The sequence below is a fragment of the Athene noctua genome, chromosome Z, assembly GCF_965140245.1.
Source record: "Athene noctua chromosome Z, bAthNoc1.hap1.1, whole genome shotgun sequence".
Taxonomy (NCBI): domain Eukaryota; kingdom Metazoa; phylum Chordata; class Aves; order Strigiformes; family Strigidae; genus Athene; species Athene noctua.
The window spans coordinates 69,096,901-69,121,532 of record NC_134077.1 but is presented as its reverse complement, the minus strand read 5'-3'; the positions used below and the strand labels follow the sequence as shown (position 1 = coordinate 69,121,532).

The following is a 24,632-nucleotide window of genomic DNA, read 5'->3' as shown; positions in this document are numbered from 1 at the left end:
AGTCATGTAATGCATGGAAAATTAAATGTAAAGAGAAATAGTGCCCTGATTTAAATACAAAATATACCTCCATTATCAAGAAGATTTTCGGAATGAAGGAATGTCTGCTTAATAATAGGTCCTCTTCCACATATGGGATGCCCGATTTCTTATTCTGTCCTAGAACATATTAATTGAGCAGGGAGGTCCTTTAAGTTGTTTAAAGGTCAGATGTTCTTGGGTTTTTTGTTTCTTTCTCTGGCATCAGGGAATTCTTGAAACTCTGAATGATAATTTCACATTTGTTTCCTTTGAATAGCACATCTTTGTTAATGAATCAAATCTTAGAAGATCCCTATGGCTTTTATTCATTACACAAGGGTGAGGTGAAGTTTAATTTACAGATGCAAAGGTAGGGGATGTTTTGAAATAAGAGTTTATTTTATAATGTATACTTACAGTCTTGTTTTGAACTTTAGAAGGATGATAGGTTGTAGAAGTTCTATGATACTTAATTTTGTTTCCCAACTGTGATTGTTCTGCTTTAGCTATGAGTTTTTGGGGTCATGTCTATGTAGATGTTTCCAATGGTGCAAGTACAAGTATTTTTAAAGGACATTTTTATATGTCCTATTTTTAAAATATTCTTTAAAAAATTTAGTTTAATTGAGTTTTTACATGGTGCAAGTTATTGTGTAGACAGTCCTTTTTAAAATGGTTTATTTTAGTGTAGATTATTTAATTTTTATTTCATATAATTTCTCAGGCATGACACTTTCAAATAATAAAGGCTTCATGTGATAACCAGAGCGTTTTCATTTTTGCAGTTAAAGAAACTCTATACGGTATTTTTATAGTTACAGAATTTTAATACATCTTGAGAAATTGTGCTGGATGCTTCTCATACTTTCACTTCAAACTAGGGAGTGAGCACATACATCTTTATATAGTCAGCCTCTCAGCACGGTGTCTTATCTCTGAAGTCCTCCAGAGACAAATGGTCTTAGGAAGAAGAGTGAGCTTGACTGTAAGAAAGTGAATCAGATAATCTTTTCTGTTGCATTGTTAAGCAATTCTAAATTCTTATAAGAAGCACTTGTATTTCAGGTTAAGTCTGACATTTACAGTTGAATGTGGTATTGTGTGTGAAGGTGTTCTGGTAAAGAAATGATTATTTTTGTAGCTGAAGTGATGGCCTCGATTTTTGTTACAATATTTGTTGCTATGGGAATAATTACTATATCTAAAGTAAAGCGTTATGATTCACGTGGAGATTAAACAACAGGAATAGATCAATTGAAGGCTTTAAAGATGGTTCTTCGAGTATTTGTTAGTGTGTCTATGTGGTATGCATGAGAGTTTGCAATCTCTTGAACAGTGCTGTCAACTGAACTGCAAATGTCTATTGAATTTTGTTGTCATGGCTAACAGGTTCAACTCCTGTATTTTCTCTTATTCTCTTTGACAGCAAGATGTATCCTGTTAAGTTGATTTGACATTTCTTTACCAAAGAATATCAATAATGCATTATTCACTTTTGATTAATTTGAAATGTAAGTTTCATCTGAAAAGCTGAAAAAAGCAAATGGCACATCAGAGTTCTCACCAAGGAATTCTGCTACACACCTGTACAGAGTCCTACTCCTATTCATGCACTTACTGGCAGTGAGCTCTGAGGAAGTGTCAGTGATTTGATCCAGGTTACAGCAGACATAGAAGTCCAGATAGATTTCCTAGCTCCATGTGTTGTACAAAACAAATGCTCTTTAAAGGCATATATTGTGTTTCATATCACTGCAGTGTTTGACCTGAATCTTTTGAATTGTCTGTCTTGGGCCATTGGTAGCTGCGTTTAGAGAGAGGCCAGTTTATCATGAAGCAGGTTTGCCTGAATAGTGGCACATACCGTAGTGTTGTTGGTTGGCAGCGTTGTATAAGTGACTTTTCATCAAAACTTGTTCTACCAGAACTGAGACAAGATTCTCAGGCTCTTTCAGAAAAATGCCAATATTTTTAGTGAAACATCATGTTCATAGTGCTTCATGAGACATTATGTACTTGTCACATAAAGCAGATGTGTAATTTTTGGTGGGCAGTGTCTGAATCTCTTTCACTGTGGGAACTGATGCTTCTACCATGTTTTTTGCGTGAGTACTGGGAAATGGCACTCATGCATAGTTGAAGTAGAAAGTATGCCTGCTTATGACAGTGGAGCTTCTGAGATTTTTCAGTCAATATGAACACCACAAGTTGTTCTCTATTCTTAGTTTGAGAATCCTCAGTTAAGATGGATTTTGAATTGGAGACAACTAGAGGTTGCAGTTGTTTTATGTCCCTTATACCATTGCATAGGTGCATACAGTTGGGTGTACATATATACAGATGCTGGGCAGTTCCGTACTTCAAATAGATGTATCTGGTCAAAAAACACCGAACTCACTTGACGGACCTGAATGTTTACCCCAAAACCACACATACCAATGTGAGTCAGGAAAACAAATTTATTTTAGGCTAAGTCACTGTTTGATCTTCAGTTATGTAGTAAGTAATGAAAGGAGTCATTAAAGTGAGTAAGAGGAAGAGAGAAATACTGGATAAATAGAAAAAAAATAATTTGTAAACCCCTCAAGTTTTCCAAGTGTTTTTTGGAACATAAATAATGGTTTGGAATTATCAAATGCACAAGTGAAGAAAGGCTACAAAATGTGCCAAGATGGCAGTGTTTGTTACATCAAATAATTATATACTCTCTCAAACACTTGGAGAACTGTTTCTTATTTCCTTGCCTGTTCTGGATAACTAAATTATCAGTTTTTTTCCATGATACATAACATCTCTGATTTTGTGGAAACCGGGAAGGTAACTCCACCTGGACTATCTGAGAGGCTGAACTGGAAATACTGGTGCACCTAAAAACACACAAAGTGAAACTGCCCAAGTTTAACTGATGTAGAATATTTACATAGAAGATTGCATATTCTACCTAGTGACAAAGTTGTTGCAGGCAACATTGTTGTCATATTCTGTAATGGGCGTCATGTACTGTGTAACTTTTTGATATTGTTTTTTTCTCATATTTTATTATTTTGGTGTGTGGATGAGCTCAGGGTTGTCTAAGAAATTCTTGAAGAGAACTGAAATTCACGAGACAGCTGTAGTGATAACAGAAGATTAGACAAATCTTACATCCCTTAAGAACATCTATTCTGTCTATTCTTAATTTTGTATACCGTTAGAGTAACATTCTTTTAAGAAGTACTGGCTTAGCTAGTCTCCCTCTGAAAGGATGGCTATTTTTCCTTTCCTGGCTATGCTTCTGGGCGTGTTATGCTGGAGAAGAGTGAGAGATTGCAGGGTGTAATATGCAGGAGGATCAAGTCAGAGAGCTTGGGTGCGTGCAGAGAGACTAGGAGACTGCAGTAAGGAGCATTGAGAAGGCAGTTGTATGTCAAAGGAGATAGAATGCATAATTAGAGATATTAGAGATCAGAGGCAAATGAGGGGGGTTTGCTTCTAGTCAATAGCTAGCTGGAAGTAGTTGCTCTAAATGGAGAAAATAAATTTATTTTAAAAGTATTACATTTTCTTGAGGTTGTGGGAGATGCAGTCTGGTACATCTGCATATGACACTTTGTCTCTGGCTTCATTTGAAATGAGGTTTGAAAATAAATACAAAGCTCTTGAAAGCAACAAAATGTTGTAAGAGTGCTGCCAGCTTTATTCTTGGCTCGTGCATTCTTTTCACTCCCTCACTCTGGAAAGGATTTGTAAAGATCACACAAGAGGGAACTGAAATTGTGGAATTTATGTGTAATTAAGATATAAATATTGTTCTCATCAAAACCAGAACCAATGTTGTCATGAACTCAGCAATATGCTGGAGGCAGTGGAAAACCAGAGTTCTATGTGAGAGAACTAGAATTATCGTTCTAGAATTGATTCCAGGACTAGAAATCACATGATAGATTTTTGTCTAGAGAGGAGCATAATAGGCTGAGTTTCAAGGGAGAATGCTTCAACCCACATGGGAGAATTATTCAGCAGTGATAAGGAGTGATGCAATGAAAGGATGTCAGTATCAAAGTGGATAATAGATATGGAAGATGTAAGTTACAAACCTTCACAACGAATTTTGTGTTCCTCTTTGTTTTCTTCATAAGGCACAATGAAGCCCTGAATTCTCTGTGAGGACACAACTATAATAAAAATATTTAAAACATTGGCAGTATAAGCTTCTGAAAGAAAATAAAGGATTTGGAAAATAAATTAACAAAAATGAAGCCACTTGTGAGACTGTTGTGTAAGGGAAAATTTAAATACATAGAAATGGAATTAGAGGCATAGATTTCAGAGCTATTTATTTTACAGTTCTAGAAAATTGCAAGCAATACAAAAAATATGATCAGACAGAATGTTTTTAACTAAAAGCTTAGTTAAGCTTTTAACTGAAAAAAATAAGTAATTTAGAAAACTATAAAAGTGATGCTGAAATTTTGTATCTTCATCTCTTCCTTGTGTTCAGCTAGTTCTTCACTGGTATTCTTTTGCAGCTATGTTATTCACCATAAAGCTCTGCTGTAAAATATTGTCTTGGTGACAGATTTTTTGCAGATGTTTTGTATTTGTCTTTCTACCTGGATTATTGGAAAATATTTATTTTTTATATTAGTTCTTTTGAGTAAATATAAAAAATGGAATAAAATTCATATGCAGGGTATAATTATTTATTTTTGCTACATTTGGCTTGCTTGTAAACGTATTTTAATCTATATTTTATTCAACGCTGATAAAAGTGCTATCAACTTCATAGTGCTTTTGTAGCAATGCATCACAATCTATCATAGGAGGAGACCCATAAAGCCTCTACTGTTTCACAAAGTGGATGAAGGCAATCACATGCTGAAGGAATGTGATGATTTAGCTTAATGTACTTTATTAAACATTTCTCTGTTGTTTCTTCTTCTGAAACAAACATTTTTTCTTAAATGCATTATTAGACAATGACTGTATTCTGTAGACCTTTTTTTGTTATCTGAAAGTTCTATTCAAAAACTTCCCACATTTTACTTCCCACATTCACATTATTTTAATTATTCTAATTGATACCTACATGCCTTCTCATTGATCATGAAAGATTTGATAGGCACTGTCCACTTGACTGAACTGAACTATAGACCTCATCATTAATCAGAGCAGTGTATAAGGATCCAATTCGGAAAAATATAGTTGACATCTCCTGTCAGCAGCGCTTTCCTTTTTAGAATGAAAAGACATTTCTGTCTGCATATTTTACAGGTGGCAAAATCACTAGGTTGCCTCTGAAGATGCCTTGAGATTTCCAACCAGCTCAAACATGTGACTAGGCTGAAATTCTGGTGATAACAACTGGATCATTAAAAATTATGTTCTTGATTTCGCCGGGGCATGGGTTTTACACCCAGCCTCCTTTTCAACAGCTTTCGTTTTTCCACATCTTTCTCAATAACAAATTACTACATTTTTAGATTACTTATATTTAATAAGCTATTTCTTGTTGATTTTCTGTCTGATTTTATTTCCCAGTTTCTCTAGAGGCTTTCAGTTTCATAAAGTCAGCTTTATGAAGTCCTGCATGGAAACACTGTTAATAAGTAAATCAGACTTACAACATCCAGAACAGATCACTGATATCACCAAATAATTTTTCCCATAGTGGGATCCAGCATATATGTCCAGTTACATCTTAAATCTCATTGCTCCCCATTACTCACTGTCTAGAATGTGTCTCTTTTTCCCTTTGGAAAATGAGTGTCAGTTTCCATCAAGAGTTGAGAGATGTCATTCTGAGTGAACAGAGTGATTTGTCTGGTGTTGCTTTGCAGGATGCAGCATATTCCATCCATAAGGAATTTAGGGCAGAGTGCGTGGAGGTGTAGGGGGTAGAGGTTGGAGGAATTAAGGAGTGGGAGAGAGATGTAATGTTGTGGATAGGAATACAAATTGTAAACAGATGAACTAGTGCTGTACTTCCTTATGCTCTATGTGGAGCAGTCAGCTCATGACACCTGTCAAAGCACTTCTTTGTGTTCTTGTCCTGATGCATAATTCTTTTAGACTTCTGCATTTATGTTCATACAGATGTGAATTTGTATTCAGACTTCTTATAGCATTGTTTTATCTTCACAGTTAGCACACATGACAAAATCATTGTCGTTTGTCTTCATTCCAGAACTATAGTGTAACCAGTTTTTGTTTTCTTTAAGAACTGCCTGAGACTGCCTTAATTGAAGAGAAAGATCAAGAGACAGAGATATGGGCCAAGCCTCTGGTCCACCTTTGGCAGACAAAAATACCCAATTTCAATGCTGAAAAAGAATACAATGCAGCTTGTGCACAAAAAGAACCACACTGTGCCATTTGCACTCTTTTCATGCCGTACTACAAGGTAAGCAAGATCCTAACAGCTTCATCTTGGGGTCAAGTGTGGAATAGCTGCCCAGATGCTTTATTTCCAATAAATTAGAAATAAAATAAACTTAGGCATTTGACTTGCATGAGAAGTAAATAAACTCGCTATTGTTAAGATTAGAACTGGTACTCTGTTCACCTGCATTTATTCTTGGTTGCAGATAGTGTACGCCTTCTATTAGGGTTTATGTAGGGTTCGTATTAGTGTATGTGTGTTTGCCCTTGAAATTACACTTTCCAAGGTGGTGAATCCACATAGGTTTGTATCTTTCAGATATTTCCTTCTGTGTCCATCTTCTAGTGCTTTTTATTGGAGCCTTTTCTATGTCTGCTTCTTATAGTGTTGAAGAAGTAAGTGTTTTCACAGTACTTAGGCCCTGTCAGGAATAATATTTCTACAGAAACAGCCTAATACAGAGCACTGTTTGATACTGGCTTGTGGAATTCCTGTGTCAAATGTTAGCTAAAAATGCTGCTGTAATGCTACAGTACTAATTCTGAAGCTGCTAACCTGGAATCCCCCCAGCATGGGAACTAGGAAGAAAACTTTTATTGCAGTGGACCCAGTTAAAGGGCTCAAAGGAAGACAGAGATACAGTATCATTGAACACTGCTGCATAAAACTAGTTTGCAGGCTGAATGCTATTCTAGATTTCACAGTTATCTGAACAATCAGGGAACTATAGAATGACTGTGATAAATACCTAGCAGCAGTTAATTTTCTCATAAAATTGTTACATTGTTAGTGCAAGAGCTGGGAGGGGAGAAGTTGTTTCATCATTGTCAGAAGGAAGAGTAAGTAAATCTGTCCTTTCTTTTACTTAAATATAAATATTGTTTATTTTCCAGCCAGACAATCATGATGAAGGAAGTCCTGCTTTCAGGGAAGCAAACTCAGCAGAAACACTGATAGCTGAAAATGAAAAGACTAAACCTCTTATTCCAGAGATGTGTTTTATTTATAGTGAAGAAAACACTGAAAACTATCCATCAAATGCCTTAATTGAAGAAGATGGAACAAGTCTTCTGATTTCCTGTGCTAAGTGTTGCATACGGATTCATGCAAGTAAATAAAATAATTGTTCAGTTGGCAGAAATGTAACTTCAGATTTTGTTTTATTGATAAATGATAGCTAGGCTTCTAGTATGTCTTTAAAAGTACTTGAAGAATGCTCCCGTATGTAATTCTTCAAACACTGGCTATTTTTTAAAAATAACTATATTACATTTTCTATTTCTTGCTAATGAAAACAGTGAAGAACAAACTTTTCTGTAAACTTTCAGTAATCACAAACTTCCGATTCTTGTTTCAATTCTGAACTATTAAATTCCTCTTCTACTTCTCATATTTTAAACCACTGTGTGATGTTAGTGTATTCTCACTAAGTAGGCACGGTGAAATCCTGCTGGATTTGAGGACTTGTGAATATTGATATTGACTTTAGTTTATTCACCTTGCATTCTTTTTTGCTTCAAGAGTGACTGATGAATGCATGGATTTTCTGCAGTATATTCTACAGATACTAGGAGCTGAGTAGTTAAATCTAACAAGTCCATGTGAAATTCTTACTTGAAGGTGCGGTATAATTGCATAGAATAAATGTCAGTACATTAATTCAAATTGTACATTTTGATTGCAGGGAGATTTGGTGATTTGTTAGTGAACTGACAGAAATTAAGAACTTCTCTGGGGTTTTTTTGGGGGGATTGTGGGTTTTTTAGTTTGTTTCAATTTTTGGTTTGGTTTAATGGTGGTTTTGGTTTTTGTCTGAGTTTTGGAAAGAGTGTCTATGTGCCTAATTTGTATATTTTGTAGACTATGGAATTAGCAGTAAGTCTAGATTGAAAAAGTATTGTTGGTCAGAGATGTCTTTTACTTGTGTTTGTATGCAGTTGAATTGTATGACATCATAGATAGAAATGTAGAATATATTAATCAGTCCAGCTCTCTTATTCTAGGTTGCTATGGTGTTTTTCCTCATGAAATCCATAATGAATGGTTGTGTTCTCGATGCAGAAAAGAAGCCTGGAGCGCCGTAAGTTTCACATGTTGCTTAGTTATCTAATACATTAGGGATTAAGAAAAAAACAAAAAAAAGCACATTCACGGTTACATGTGAAATGTGGCCTGTATAATTTTTCTGAACACACACTTGCTGAAGAAAAATTATTTGTGAAATGTGATTAAATTTCAATGTAAAATGTAATAACATTTTGATAGTATAAACTTACTCCAAGTTTGTCTCTCATGAAAAGGATTGGCTAACAGCATATAGTTGTTCAAGGACAAAACTGAAAAATTAAATGCACATAGAGAAAAAAAGAGAATTTGTCTAAATATTTTAGACTTCTGGTATGTATGTATAGGCAGATGGAAAATAGAGAAGGGAAGAGAGAATAATACATTCCAGTCAGGAATGAAATTGTTCTTTTACAGCATTTAAGGTTTACTGCACTGTGTGAGCAGAAAAAGATTACCCATGTTATTTTATTTTTTTAAAAAGTGTAACATAGTTTTATACAGCAAGGAATAAATAGATAAGCAATTAATAGATAATAGAATCCTTAAATGTACATTCATTTAAAAATAGTTTAAATTCACATTTCACCAATCTATTTGTGTAGTTTATTTTTTGACATCAAAAATCACTCAGAAAATAGTAAAACAAAATTCAGTCTTGTAATTTGTTAATGATGTTTTGTAGAAAGGCTTCTAAAATTGTTCTAGGGTTTTAAGGTTATTTTACAAACATTCTTGAAGTGAAGAGGACATTCAGATCATGCAGAAGCAGGTGAAAGATAGGAACAAAAATAGTGAGATAATGATGGACTTGACTCATTTATGTTCACTGTGGGGCAATGAAGGGGGAACTGGATAATGTGATAGAAAAATAAAAATGTTGGGGAGAAGATTAAAGCTTGTCTTGACTGGGATTTTTCTTTGACCAAACTTTTAGGGGAAAAATTCGCAACCAAGCACAGTGTTAATTTGAGAATTATGCACATTTTACTGACTAGGTTTAGTTTTATTCTGTTATGATGCGTATAAGTTTCTGAAAATAAGGAGGATATGAACTGTAGAGAAAGTAATTTTTTGCCAAATTGAGGAGATGAGATGAAGCAGTGGAAGAGATACCAAAAACATACAGAAAATAGCTGAATGGAAGTTTTATGTGAAGAGGTTTTAGTATTAGATTTTTGCAAAAGCATGCTACAGGGACTGATCTGAAATTGTATGTATTAGGTATCAGGAAGGTGATAGGAATGAAATGGAGCACCGTTTTCACTGTGCAAAGTATGTGTTGTCCACTTGGACAATTTATTTAATGTAATCTTTATTATATATTTAACTGAATTGCTGTGATTGTGCATTTGTATTAATTACTGTATAGCTAAATCTTTAGTGCTAACAACTTAATCTTTCTATAGATCCAATTTGGTGACCCAAGTGAAGTGATACTGTCTTATGCCCCAAGACAGCTCTTCATTCAGATAGTTTGTGGAATAAAATTCACACTCTTCATGTCATAAATTGTCATTTGGCTGGGAAGTTTTAATGAATGTTAAAGGTTGAATAGACCTCACTAGTATTAAATTTACTTAAAACTTGTCCTCCTTAGTCTGCTGTCTTGTATTCTTTGTTATTGCATGTCGTTCACATGTCAATGTGAACTGTTCATTGTCAGCTGAAAGATGTAGGTGTGATATAGTAGATATCTGCTACCCAAGTTAAATAGCAAAAATCCATCAGTTTCAGGGATGTAAATAACGCTCATTTTTTCATACACGAATGATACTCAATTTACTTTTCTAATATCGGGGTCTTTCAAAACTCTTGAGATGCTGAAGCAATATCAGGATTACTAGTGATTATCTCTGAGAGCTTGCCAAATTTAGGTGAGAAGCCAGCAGCCTTGAAAATTTAATGTTTCTTTTTAAAAAAGCAGGAAATGGGTGACCCAAGAATTATGTAGCAGTCAACCTATCTTGATTCCAAGAGAAATACTAAACGAATGATGAATCTACCAATTTCTGAACACCTAGACAACAACAGAGTACAAAGAGATATATATTTATGAACAAACCAACCGATTTCTTGCTGTGACAGCTCATGGGAATACGGAATAAGCAAAAGATTTCATGCATTCTTACTTTCAGATGCTTTTGATAGTGCTTTAAATTCTGATATTCAAGCGACAGAAGAGATGTGGTGTAAATCAGTAGTTGCCAAACATATAACAATATGGATCTGCTTTCAGGCCATCAGTCATCATTCTCATCAGACTTTTAAAGAGTGATAAAGTTCTGTGCATCATTTGCTGATTGCTTTTCATGTTGTTATGGAATATATGTGGAAATCTAGACTGGTCTACTGTAAGATGATTGCATAGGAGATGGGGGAGTGTACCTTATGTGAAGCTACCAAGGCGTTAAACTTACAGAATATATCAAAGACTTTTTCACAACTGTCAAATGTGCTTGAAGTATTATTCAAAATGCAATTTTCTTCAGTTATTTCAATATTTCAGTGACAGAAAAGGATTAATAAGAAGCATTTCTAATGCATTTTCTATAAGTACCAAGTATTTTGGGCATCTTTTAGGCTGAGGTTTACTTATTTGGGTTAGGAATGCTATTGGATTGGATCCATAATACTGTTTTGGATTAGATCCTACTATTTTGTAGAACAATAATTATTACTGTATTGAAGTGATGTAAAATAAATTATATGGAATTCAACAGAGATAGGTACAATACTTAGAGAGGAGTTATCAGTTATGCACATATAAGATGGGAGTCCCTACCTCAGCAGTAGCTCCTACTGCCAACTGGAGTTGTGACTATTCTGTTCACAGCCTGAACATCAGTTTTGTAGAACCTGAAACATCACACCAGAATGTTTAAGCCTTGTACTGGAAGTAAAGCCTGAAAAACATATGGAACAATCTTTTTGCTCTGCTTTCTTCAGCTTTGAGGAGAGCCCAGCTGAAGAACTGTGTCTAACAGTGAACACACATGGTTCAAAAAAACCCACAATCCTGAATGGGATGGAAGAAAACAAGAGGTGCAGTCGAAATTGCAAAAAAATAAGACAAAAATTATTTTAATCATTCCTGATAGACCTCAACCATTCCATAACGGAGGATTGAAAATAATAACCTTCTTAGTATAGCCAGGGGAAGACAGAATCATGTAAATATAGGAACACAATTAATTGCCATTCTCTCATTTTAGGGACAAGATGACTTGTAGCAGCTTTAAACTGCATCAGCAGAAGTTTTTGTTAATATTGGGCAATACTGTGAATTTTTATTTCTCAAAACAGTGAATTACAGGAATAGGATATATAGAGATTTTGTAGAATCTACTCCACAATTTTTAAAAACATGTTAGACACACATTTGTCAGGAATAGGTGAAGAAGGCTTGCTTGTGCCTTGGTGTAGAAGGATAAAATAGATCTTTCTTCTATGGTTCTCTCTTGTCTATTTGGACAATAATATTCATTGCAAAGCATTGTGACTATAGTTCTCTTTGGAGAAGAAATTGTCAGTTTGATATACAACTTAAATGTGTTAGAGTATTTTTGCTTGTATGGAACCTCATTGCTGACATCAGCATGATTAAGAATTGCGAATATTTATTTGGGTCCTATTTGTCATTTTAGGGTCATGTTTCTGTCTCTTCAGAGTTTGGACGATAATCTTAAATTATCCTAACAGCTTTCACTTCAAAATAGTACAATACTTTAATCTTAGCATTATACTTACGATAAATGTGGTTCTCTTTAACTAATCTTTTGTACCTCTATAAAAAAGACAACTTAATTGAATATACTGCTGCCCAGAGTACAACTTTCCCTTTTAAAAATTTGCAATTTGTTAGTTGTGCCAACCTACAGCTAAAAGTTTTATGCTACCTTTGAATTATATGCATGTTTCTGTTATGAATCAGTGTTTTAATTTGTATAAATTTTTCTATATCTGTTGTTACACATATGATACTTTAATTGTATTTTAAATTGCTGTGTAATACCATAAGTCTCTCTGGAGAGGGAGATGTAATGAAAGAAAATTACTTATTTGCATGACCTTTTTTTACTGTAGGGAATATAGAGTGAGGTATTTTACATTCCAACTAACGCTGTTCAGACTTCAGGTTTCTATATGAAAGAAATGAAAAAATCATATTAATCTCAATTCTTGTGCAGGATAAGCATTGCTAAAAGCTGCAGCTGTTCCAGAAGATGTGAAGCTAAGATTTGACTCACTGTAGGAATGACATATCCACATGCCTTCAAAAATTCAATTCTTACATCAGAAAAGTGTACAAAATGAGAATACTTAATTATCAGAAAGTATCTATTCTCTGAAAGTCCAGCTTCCTAAATGTCTGAAATTGTTTTCCTTCCTCTTTGCATTGATTCCTAGAAGGAGGAGATTCATCTCAGAAAGACTTGTCTGAGAAATTCCCTTCTGGATAATCCTTTGTATCCTGAAAGGAAGGCTGATTGGAAAACAGGAAGAAAATCCTTGTGCACTGGAGAATAAAATGGAAGTTCTGAAACATTGGTACAAATCATTGGTTCAGAGTTCAGAATTCATTTGTTAGGAAGGAACGTTCCTCCTTCTTCCTTTGCTTACACAATTAAGTATTGTTTTTAGTTCTATTAAGTAATATTTTCTTAAACTCCCAGCAGTTTGTGAACTTTGTAGAAAAATTGGTCTCTACTGAAAATGGAGGGAGGCTAAGAGTTGAGAGTGACTTTTCACAAAGCTACACAGTGATAGGACACAGTATAATGTCTTTAAACTGCAAGAGAGTAGATTTAGGTTAGATATAAAGAAGTTCTTCACTGTGAGGGTGGTGAGACACTGGCACAGGTTGCCCAGAGAAGCTGTGGCTGCCCCCTCCCTGGCAGTGTTCAAGGCCAGGTTGGACGGGGCTCTGAGAAACCTGGGCTAGTGGAAGGTGTCCCTGCCCATGGCAGGGGGGTTGGGACTAAATGATCTTTAAGTTCCCTTCCAATCCAAACCATTCTATGATTCTATACTAGGTTTTTGCATATCAGTATGATTTTGCAAAGCACTGAATTATGAGAGGACTATAGAAATGAAAGCTATATTAATAGCTAAATGAAACAGTATTATGTGTGAATCCCAAGTATGAACATAATTAAATATGGAAATAAAAAATGCCTACGTGGACTCAGATTTACAAAGCGAGATTGTTCTTTGATGGAGGTTCCATTTTATATTATCGGAGGAAACTGCTTTTGAGATTCAGATGCATACTGTTTTCTTGCGGTTGCGACATCTCTAAGTAGCTGAAAATAGTATGCTTTACAATTTGATTTTTTTGTCAGATTTTCACCTTCCAAGGATGCACCTAGATCCATGATCTTATATCTTATATATCATATCTTTATGATCTTATATCTCATATCTTTATATTCTACTAGGCAGTAGGTCCTGTTTGATAATAGTTATTATTGGTTATTGACAAAAGAAAAGTCATACTGAATTTGTCTGTGCTAATGGACAAAAAAATAGCCATTAATCAACCCCCCAAACCAAATAAAAAATTATATTAAATAAGTCATTTGCATGGCTTCTGAAAGTGTAACTGTATTCATACAAAGTGCCTTGATTAAGAAAGAACAAATGCCTCATTAATTTTAAATGCTTCAGCTAAAGAAAGCTAGTGAAATCAGGAAAAGTAATGACTGGCATTACAGAGAATACAACGTACTGTACAGTGTGCAAGGATGTGGTCACCTAGTAGCAATAATACGAAAACATAAGTACATTTATTATTTAGAGGGCAAAAGGATTTGGGACAGGAAAGAGAAAGAAGCGCAAGTAAGGAAACACATAAATGCAATTCAGTGCCTTACTTCATGGTAAGCTGGCTATTAATAAGGCTATCGAGGAAGCTGTATGACTTTTCACAAGTTATTCTAGCCCTCCATAGCCCAACAGAAATAGTCCAGCCCCTAATCTGGTCAGTTAGCACTGATGTTGAGAACAGATCCTGTGTTGAATTGCAAGTATTAAACAGTTTAGCAGATTTTTTTTTTTTTTCTGTAGATGAGCTTTTTCATGCTTTATATTTTGCTGTTGATATTCAGACTTCTGGTTTGTATTTTGTGATTAGAGCAACCCGTTACATCAGCTGAGGGATTTAAAATTTTTTTTTTCCCAAGGCTTCAGAAAAATGGCGCCTAAGAGCTTTCAGTATTCCAGCTCAGAAACTGCCCTATTTCACCCTACTGAAAATAGTGAATTTGAGCAATCTTTATATAGTTGTGCCGTTCTCACTGATACAGTGTCAGCTTTTCCATTGTAAACTGCTGTTTTCAGAGTCAAATAACTGCCAGAATTAACTCACCACATGTGAGTTGGTGTACAGCATCTTTAGTTTCAGACTGATCTTGCTACCAAGCTTTAAAAGCATTTGGATACTGTTAATAACAAGAAATTATTGGTCATGAAAATCTGGCTATAGCAGGAAAGGTTAAAACCTGAAGTTTTCTGTGTTTTTTCTTTTCAGACAAGTAAGGCCTGATTTAATTTTTTTTTTGTGGTGTTTATATATTTTTAAAATCTGGATTTTCCCAAACCTCTGCAAAAATTTGGCTTACTGTGAGAATTACTTATAAATGCTGATGGTAACCATGTGTGGACTTGGGGATGGGTAGCATAATATTTCTTTCTGATATTGGTATTAGGCAATGTCCTGGTTTCAGCTGGGACAGAATTAATTTTCTTCCTAGTAGCTAATCCAATGCTGTGTTTTAGATTTACTATGAGAAGAATGTTGGTAACACACTGATGTCTTAGCTGTTACTAAGTAGTGCTTATCTTAAGTCAAGGGTTTTTCAGTTTCCCATGCTCTGCCAGCGAGCAGGTGCACAAGAAGCTGTGAGGGAGCGTGGCCAGGACAGGTGACCCGAACTATCCAGAGGGATATTCCATACCATAGGATGTCACGCTCAGTACATAAAGTGGGGGGAGTTGGCTGGGAGGAGTGGATCATTGCTGGGGCACCAGTCTGCAGGTGGTGAGCAATTGCATTGTGCATCACTTATATTTCTCAGATTTTATTTCTCTCTTTTTATTATCTTCCTTTTCATTACAATTATTACAATACATTACAATAATAATACATTGCGTAACATTTTAATTGTTAAATTGTTCTTATCTTAACCCACCAGGTTGTTTTTTTTTTCCAATTCTCCTCACCATCCCACCAGGGCAGGCAGAGGAGTGAGTGAGCAGCTGCGTGTTGCTTAGTTGCCAGCTGTGGTTAAACCATGACAGTCTAGTGACAGGATATGTGTTGCTTGTGAAAAAAACAGTCTTTGACACAACATATTTTACCAAGCTTATAAAATACTGTGTTTCCCTGCTGCTATCACAGAAACCAAACTGAAGAATGTTAAACCTAAAATACCTTTTTGATGTTAAGTGCTGTAATGCTTAGAACCAAACTTTATTTTGACCTTGGCTTCCCTTCACTGCAGTTCACCAAGTCAGGCATTGCCACTGATATCCTTGTGGAAAGGCTTGATATCTTTGGGCATCTCCAGTCATGGAGGTATTCCTGTTTTTCCAAGGAAGGGGTTGCCTATTCCCTGCAGGGGGAAGCAGGATTTCAATCAGATGCAGTTTTGAATCTGGCCTTGCTTGGAACTGGAATTGGTCCAGAGAACCTTCACTTATCTTGTCCAATCTGAATTTGTCCTCAAAGACCATATCTGATCTCCAGGAGTACTGCTACAAAATCATTGAGGGGGAAAAAAAGCTGGAAATAGCCAGTTAGCAGGATATCCTGCTCTGCACAGCTGGTATTAGACTGTTTTCTTGAAGATACAGATTTTCATCTAAAGATGTTCAGGTTTAAATCTAATATTTACTGCCACTTTCAAACATTGTTGTATAATAATGGTAATAATCCTACATATTTTTTTATCAGTAGACATACCCACATTCCATTTTTGTTTGTGTGTTTGCTAAGTGTTTAGCCACAGTGTTATCCTCTGGTGGTGATTTTCACAGTCTCGTTATATTTTGCAGGAAGAATGATCAGTTTTATATTTTGTACCTATTTTCAGTGCTTTAAAACCAACAAACAGCTAATCTCATTCCTTTTGAGTATTCTTCAAAGGGAAAGTTGTCTGTAATCTTTGTTGTTCAGATGCTTGGGAAGAGTCTCTCTACTGTAAACATTTTATAAAACTAAGTGACCAGTAATCACTATTGCAGAAAGCATTTCATATTCAGTGATGTAACAGTTTCCATTTGTATGTGTTTTTTACTTAAGATACACACATTCTAGTAAGAAAGGACATATAGGTCCCCCTGCCAAGTGCAGAAGTTACTTTTTATTCCAGTTACCTGTAATGAGTGTTTGCTTCTTATTTCAGTTCCAGCCCCACCATTTCCCATTTCTGTCTCTGGCTGCAGAATTCTCTCCCTGCTCCTAATCCCCATCTCACCTCTTTTTCCTGTCCTTTTCCTAGTCTTCTTATTGCAGCCAAAACTCTCCTGCTTTCTGCATTCTAACAGATGACTGTGCTCAATAATGCTGTGCCATGGGCAGCATAGCAAAAGACTACTTGTTGTGTATACTGTTGGTTCAACCTGGCACGACCTGAGAGCTGCAATTGCAAGGAAATTTTTGACCATTCCTGAATCGAGGGCAGGGCATAATGAATATTTGTGGGATTAGGCTACTAAAATGATGATTTGTAAACCTAAAATTCCCAAAGGTGGATGTCTTCAACAAATTTGAATGCATCTGAAAGAGTAAAATGTTCATCTGTAGCAGAATATGGCCACCTTCAATTTTCAAGAACATGCTTTAACATTGCAACCAAAGATGTCTCTACATATTAAATAAATATTATCCTGGGGTGGATTTATTTATCTTTCAAGGAATTACTCAGCCTCCTCAATCAATGTAAACTCTAAGCATCTACAAAGTGCTAAAACAATTGATGGTGGTTTATTCTTTTGAACAGAATAAGATTTTTCTGTAATATTTTCTAAAAAAAAAAAAAGGTGAAATGCTTTTCTCAGAGTTCCCATTATTATTAAAAATCGTGACTTTGTTGAGGCAGATCATGGTGGAAGTTTGACAGCATTCATATACAAATGAAGATTGTGTGTTATAATGGTAGCATCTAGCAACTCTGTTAAGAAATGGTGCTCCCAGACAGTATAGTGAATCCTTTTACTGCACAGCCCTCAGTTTGCATGTAATTTGTTATTTTTAGAAATATTTTGTCTCTAAAAAAATGGAAGTTTGTCTCTGAAAAGCTAATTTTGAGGTAATAACTTGAACTGGCTAGAGTAACAGTCTCTGAATTGAAGTTTAATAATCTCAAAAGCTATTTTCTGAGTGAAGATTATTCCCCTGGTGTAGAAAGGTTAAAATAATCATTAGTGGACCATTGCTGAAAATGACATTTTCAAATGTGTTAAGAGAAACACCCAACACTTTTCTCTTTACACAAAGATAAATACAGACACAAATATGAACAAACTGGGAAAATGAGATAGCTGAAAAGGCAGCAATGCCATGTCCAAATGCACATCTGTGTTAATACCATTAGGAATTATGACCTTGGGCATTAGAAGGCAATTGAGAGAGAAGGTGGAAGACTAAGGGTATCTTTTTTCAGTGCATAGGTTCCTCTCTAAAAAGCCCACCAGAATGGCTTGAAGAAAACAAAAGATGTTTATCAGACTTTGCCATACAGTTTGCATCTATTTGTCTTAACTGTGGCAGAGTTCAAGATTAGATGTCTGGTTTAATTAGCTACTTTTAAAATGAGACTAGTGAATCAGCATTATTGTGACACAGCTTTGTAACAGTTGACTCTCAAAACTGGAAACAATTGTTCTGACCTCTTACTGGAAATATTTTGAATAAAAAACCCTGTCCTAACCACTTCTCTTAGATTTTTGAGTGCTTTTAGACACTAGTCAGAGTCATTAGACACACAGGGAAAATAGTTGATTAAAAAAAAAGTGAAAATACATTGTGAACTGGGTGAATAATATGCTACTTAGTGCTGAAGACATTATCAACTTGTACTTGCAATGCTTCAAATGACTAGCCAAAATGTATACATACTTGAAATTATTAATTCTGGTATCACTGCTAAATAAAGCTGTGGTAATGAAGTTATCACAATAACTTTATTATAATAATAAAGTTCAGTGAATGCATTCTTTGTTTTTCAGAATCACAAACCTTGCAAACACATGAAAATTAAATGTATAATATATATCATGTATATTGTAGCGTATACTTAGCAGTGCCAGGTAACAGAATTTTATCTAGGTATGTTTTCTAAAACATTTAAAAATGTATCTTATAAAGCTTTAATATGACAGGTTACATAGAATAGTAAGATCTGCCATAATGAATTAAACTGAAGTCTTTTCTAGCCTGTTATCATCTCCCTAGCACAGCCAGAAATGAATATCTGGGGAAGTATATAAGTCTTGGGCAAACATTCCCTAATGTTCTATGTCTTCTACAATATGCAAAGTAGAAACTGCTTTAACCAAAGGCAGTATGTTTATATTTTCTAAGTAAAAGGTAATCTTTGTTGGATTTCTCTTTAATGAACTTCTGCAGCTTCGTTTTCATCTGGTGTAAAATTTTAGCATCCACATCCAGCAAGTTATATACTCTGTGAAGAACATTTCTGTTTGTTTGGTTTGAATCTGCTGCTTCCTGTTTTTCTTTGATAGCAACCACCTGGTTATTGTGTTGGAGTACTTAATCAAGCCCTTTTCCAAGTCCCTTATGATTTTACTGACATTTCTCAAACATCATACTCTGTTCTCTTTCCTGTACTGACCAACTGCAGCCTGTTTAGTTATCCCCTGTGCAGAATGTGTTGCAGCTGATGTTAGCTGAATACAAGTTGTGGTGTTTTGGTTTTTTTTTTTTAGTGAGGTCTGTGAAGTAAGGTTAATAAGAAATGAACAGGACCTTGCTAAATTATTAAGGTATTCTAGAAAACAGGACATAATTAAATAGGGAAGAGTGAAAGATACTGAAGCTAGAATACAGACGTAGGAATGGGGAGCAGGATCAGCCACTGCTGTAGAAGAAGTCCTGAAGGTTATAGTGTGTGAGCTTAATAAGTCACTGCGGTCCAAAGGAGAACACGGTGTGAACACATCTCCCTAGATGTGGGATGCAAGATGTAGCAACTGAACATGCCTTGCCTGACATCACTGAGGATTTGCTCTTGTTGCATTTCAGAGGGGAAACATGGCCACAGATGAAGAACAGTAGGTGAAAAAGTTGCAATTGTTTAACAGACTAAGGGGCTGTAAGTGGAAAATGACAAAAAGGAAAGGAACAATCTTTTTTTTTCATATTTATGATGCATAAAGTAGAAAGGCTTAAGTTACAGCAGGAAATCATCAGGTTAGCTGTTACAAAAAACTTCCTAATGGTAGTGATGTCAAAGAGCTGGAAGAGATTGTTAGGTTGATTATGGAGACTATTACATTCTATGAGGAAGTTGAAAATGTGTCAGACAAAATTAATTAGGAATAACATACATTTTATTTTACCCTGTCTTCACCAACATAAGTTACATATTTCATTTAACTGGATAAATGTAATTATTTGGAGATGCTCTTGTAATTTCTTATAGGAAAGGAGAAACAACAGGTTAACAAGAAAGGGGATTGTGTGAGGCATGTTCATAGTTGTCCATAAGAATAATCATTATATGACTTACTATATAACCCTCTGCTATGGCTTGGCTGAACACTATTGCCTTGCTGTGTCAGCCAACTTCCTGTGTCATACAGAATGCTATTGCTGACAAAGTAAGTATGCAAATATGGAAGTGTGAAAACTGCTTTTTATAAGCATTGCTGTCAATATAACTTGGAATTTTGGCAAAGTGTAAAATATGCTCAAAGACAACCAAATGCATTCATTTTAAATTATAAATGACTGTGAACAGGCTTGAGTTTTGTGTGGTATTTATCCATGCAACAATAATTAATATGCAGCTATGCCTGAGTAGTGGCGTATCATTCCAAAAAAGATGGTCCATCTTTTGGATGTATGTACCAAAGGAAGCATGGTTAATTCACATTGACTTCAGGCTTCTTGTGTGATTTCTAGCACTGGTTGAAACAGAAATGAAAAATAAACCAGATTAGGAATGCTGGTTGCAAAATTCAGTTTCACTGTAAGCCAGGGGAAGTGTTTAGTCCAGAACAGTATTCTTATGAAAAAAAATGCATCATCTCCACTAAAAAGCTAAAAGGTGAAGTGAATGTTCGTGTCCTAAAACTTGTGAATTGTATGGAGATGTCTTACTTTATACAGATACTGGAAGAGAGAGTTTTCTTTTGTAATTCTAGAATGTTGTGGAGATGAATGTTAAAAAAGAGTTGAAGAAACAGATCTTTGCTGATTTGTAAGTAAGATTCTAAGGTGAATCAGTTTGAAAAGGATGCAGTGCTGTAGGATTACTCTGTAGTAGTGCTGAGGATTCCCAGGTAGATCTGGTAGATTTAAAGATCTGCAGACTGTTTCATGCTCTAGTTCTCATATACAATATGCAATGTACATTGCCTTTGAGAACTGAATGTCAATTATAAGAAAATTACCCATGACTATAGTGGTGCTTTACTGGAAACAGTGCACTGTGCCCATTAACTGTTTAGTGGAATTTTTGTTGTATTATTTCAGAACAATTCTAGCATGGTGAATTAATGTGTATAAAGCCTTAATATTATGATTTCTTAGCATCTAGTTTAGGAAAGTCTTCACACATGTAGTTCAGTAAATTTTCCAATTGACTGATACTTTGTCAAAACCAAAATATATTCAGGATAAGAAAGACAGTAATGCTTCTTCTCACAGCTTGAGAGTATACCTGTGTAGATGACAGCTTTTTGTTATCATGATATCCAAAGAAGGACAACAGACAGAAGGAGATTGTGAAGATGATTTGAATCACCTTGAAGAGTAGTTAAGGGAATTTAGTCTATATAGCTTGGCAAAAAATACACCATGAGGTTAGGATATCACAAAAAATCTATAAATACTTGGAAGATATCAATAATTATGTATAGGAAAAAAAGGGGTGATACAGTGGTTGAACAGCATCTCAAAGAGTAATGATTTGAAATTAAAATAGAAGGTAGTACATTAGACTGAATTTGACATGTGAATCTGGAATGACATGGAGTTTCTTGTCTTGATCTCTCTTTGACAGAGAAATGGAAGAGTAAATAGTATTAAGAGTAATTCTGATTCCTGCCATTTTGCTTTACCTTCAGGACTGTGGGCACTTAGGGGAGAAAGAGAAGAAATAATTTTTCCTCTTTCCCTGTCTCGCTCCATCCCTTCCTCCTTTCTGTGTTCTCCCTTCTACTTGTTCTCAGCACTGCCCCTCCACCTGCAGTGAGCTTTTGTCTTGTGGTGGGCTTGATACAAGAGCAGGTTTCCTAAGAAGCAGCAAGAGAACCTCACAAAGATGCAGCTAATTGAATACAAGTGTTGGTTCTGGAAGAAACAGTTTTACTTATTCTCCAACAGCCAAATTGAGAAATCCTATGCAGTTACGCCCTTTCCCTTCTGAGCTGTTTTCTCTATTGAAGAAGCTACCAAAAGCTAGAAACAATACGTGCTGAAGGTCCCACTCCATGCTGCAATAGCAGCCTCCTGACATTTCATTTTTCTTCTTTATATGCTGAAACTAGCTGTTCCTGCTCAGTCCCCTTTGAATACCTGAAGAAATGGGTATTTTGAGCTTTTGGGGTTTTTTTAGTTCATGTTTACTGTAAAGGGAACTGTGAACTGAAACTTGTGCCAAGGGTCTTGTGGTTAAAGTAATGAAAGTCAACTTGTTCTTCACAACTCTACAATAATATTAAATAGTTAAAAGGGTACTCTCTTTTGAGGATGGGTTACTTGTTTCCATGGCTTTGGTAGGTAAGGCAAAAAATTGATGTGCTTAAATTGCAAAGAAGTTTCAGTTGTGACAAGGAAATATTTTCTAGTAAGGAAGGATCTCTCTCATAGGAAGTATAGTAATTCATTCAGTTAGATTTCTGGCAGACATTGATAATCCTCATTTTGAGATCAGGCTGGAGTATCACATAATAGTTCTTTGGGGTTCTGTTTTTGTTGTTTGTTTTCCCCTGCTCATCCTGAATACCGTCACACAACACATGAGGGACAACCAGATGGTCAGGCCCAGTCAGCATGGGTTTGTGAAAGGCAGGTCCAGCCTGACAAACCTGATCTCCTTCTACGACAGGGCGACCTGATTATTGGGTGAGGGAAAGGCTGTGGATGTTGTCTACCTTGACTTCAGTAAGGCCTTTGACACCGTTTCCCACAGCATTCTCCTGGTGAAACTGGCTTCTCGAGGCTTGGATGGGCACACGCTTTGCTGGGTAAAAAACTGTCTGGATGGCCGGGCCCAGAGAGTTGTGGTGAAGGGAGTTAAATCCGGTTGGCGGCCGGTCACGAGTGGTGTCCCCCAGGGCTCGGTGTTGGGGCCACTCCTGTTTAACCCCTTTATTGATGATCTAGAGGAGGGGATCGAGTGCACCCTCAGTCAGTTTGCAGGTGACCCCAAGTTGGGTGGGAGGGTTGATCTGCTCGAGGGTAGGGAGGCTCTGCAGAGAGACCTGGACAGGCTGGAGCCATGGGCTGAGGCCAACTGGGGGAGTGTCAATAAGGGCAAATGTCGGGGGCTGCCCTTGGGCCACAACAACCCCCAGCAGCGCTACAGGCTTGGGGAGGAGTGGCTGGAGAGCTGCCAGTCAGAGAGGGACCTGGGGGGGTTGATTGACAGCCCGATGAACAGGAGCCAGCAGTGTGCCCAGGGGGCCAAGAAGGCCAATGGCATCCTGGCTTGTGTCAGCAATAGCGTGGCCAGCAGGGACAGGGAAGGGATCTGACCCCTGTACTGGCACTGGTGAGGCCGCACCTCGATTCCTGTGTTCAGTTTTGGGCCCCTCACTCCAAAAAGGACATTGAATGACTCAAGCGTGTCCAGAGAAGGGCAACGGAGCTGGTGCAGGGTCTGGAGCACAGGTCGTACGAGGAGCGGCTGAGGGAACTGGGGGTGTTTAGTCTGGAGAAGAGGAGGCTGAGGGGAGACCTCATCGCCCTCTACAGCTCCCTGAAAGGAGGGTGCAGAGAGGTGGGGATGAGTCTCTTGAACCAAGTAACAAGCAATAGGACAAGAGGTAATGGCCTCAAGTTGCTCCAGGGAAGGTTTAGACGGGATATTAGGAAGCATTTCTTTCCAGAAGGGGTTGTTGGGCGTTGGAATGGGCTGCCCAGGGCAGTGGTGGAGTCCCCATCCCTGGAGGGGTTTCAGAGTCGGGTTGACATAGCGCTGAGGGGTATGGTGTAGTTGGGAACTGTCAGTGTGAGGTTAATGGTTGGACTGGATGATCCGCAAGGTCTTTTGCAACATAGACAATTCTGTGATGCTGTAAATTTAGAGGTTCTGGAGACAAGCTCTCTTTCTGAGTGTAGATATACAGGCGCAGGATATCTTGACTTCATTTTGTGCACTTGGTTCTTTGTAGAGACCAGAAAAATGAAGACAGGGAGAAAAATAACTAAGATTGGAAACATCTGTCCCAAAAGGAACAAGGGAAAAAAGGGGGAAAAAAGGGAAAATATAGATTCAGAAAAGGAGGAGACTGAAGAGGGGGAGAGAAGGGTTGGAAAGCAGAAAAGCCTGCATATCATCTGTTCAAAGGCACAGTTTTAAGTAGAAGTAGGAAAAGCTGTGTTTGGCATAGTATCTGGGAACCACTGAAATATACCTTACTGAGTGCCATGAAAGCAGATGGAGTTGTATTGAAGACCATGGCAGTGAACATGTACTGCAGCAAAGGGAAGTATTTTTCAAAAAAAGAAAGGATAACATGAATAACGTACCCCATATTCTGGTAGATTTATAAATTTGAGAACTGTCAGGAACAAGCAGATATTTGACTTGGGTTAATGGCTTCTGAGTCAGTTTCTTAGTAACTTCTAGTAAAGTGGCTGTGCATCATTTTACTTTGTTTTATTTTAGTAATTTGAATGGCAATTCCAGCCTTTCTATATCAGTACTGATTAAACATCTTTTTATTTAGTATCGATTTCAAAGTAATGTTGTCACTTGTTTATGAGTAA

The 24,632-nt window shown here is 36.5% G+C and overlaps 1 protein-coding gene across 9 annotated transcripts in view; it reads left to right on the top strand.

Annotated features, from left to right (window-relative positions):
* KDM4C (lysine demethylase 4C) overlaps positions 1–24,632 on the top strand; it is a 280,337-nt gene that overhangs the window by 167,505 nt on the left and 88,200 nt on the right. For all 9 annotated transcript variants that reach the window (XR_012635528.1, XM_074932069.1, XM_074932071.1 and 6 more), the window contains 3 exons: positions 6,222–6,403; positions 7,276–7,492; positions 8,386–8,462. Coding sequence is in view for 8 of the 9 variants with exons in the window: in XM_074932069.1 (XP_074788170.1) it covers positions 6,222–6,403; positions 7,276–7,492; positions 8,386–8,462 (476 nt within the window). In the remaining variant the exon portion in view is untranslated. The remainder of the gene's footprint in view (positions 1–6,221; positions 6,404–7,275; positions 7,493–8,385; positions 8,463–24,632) is intronic.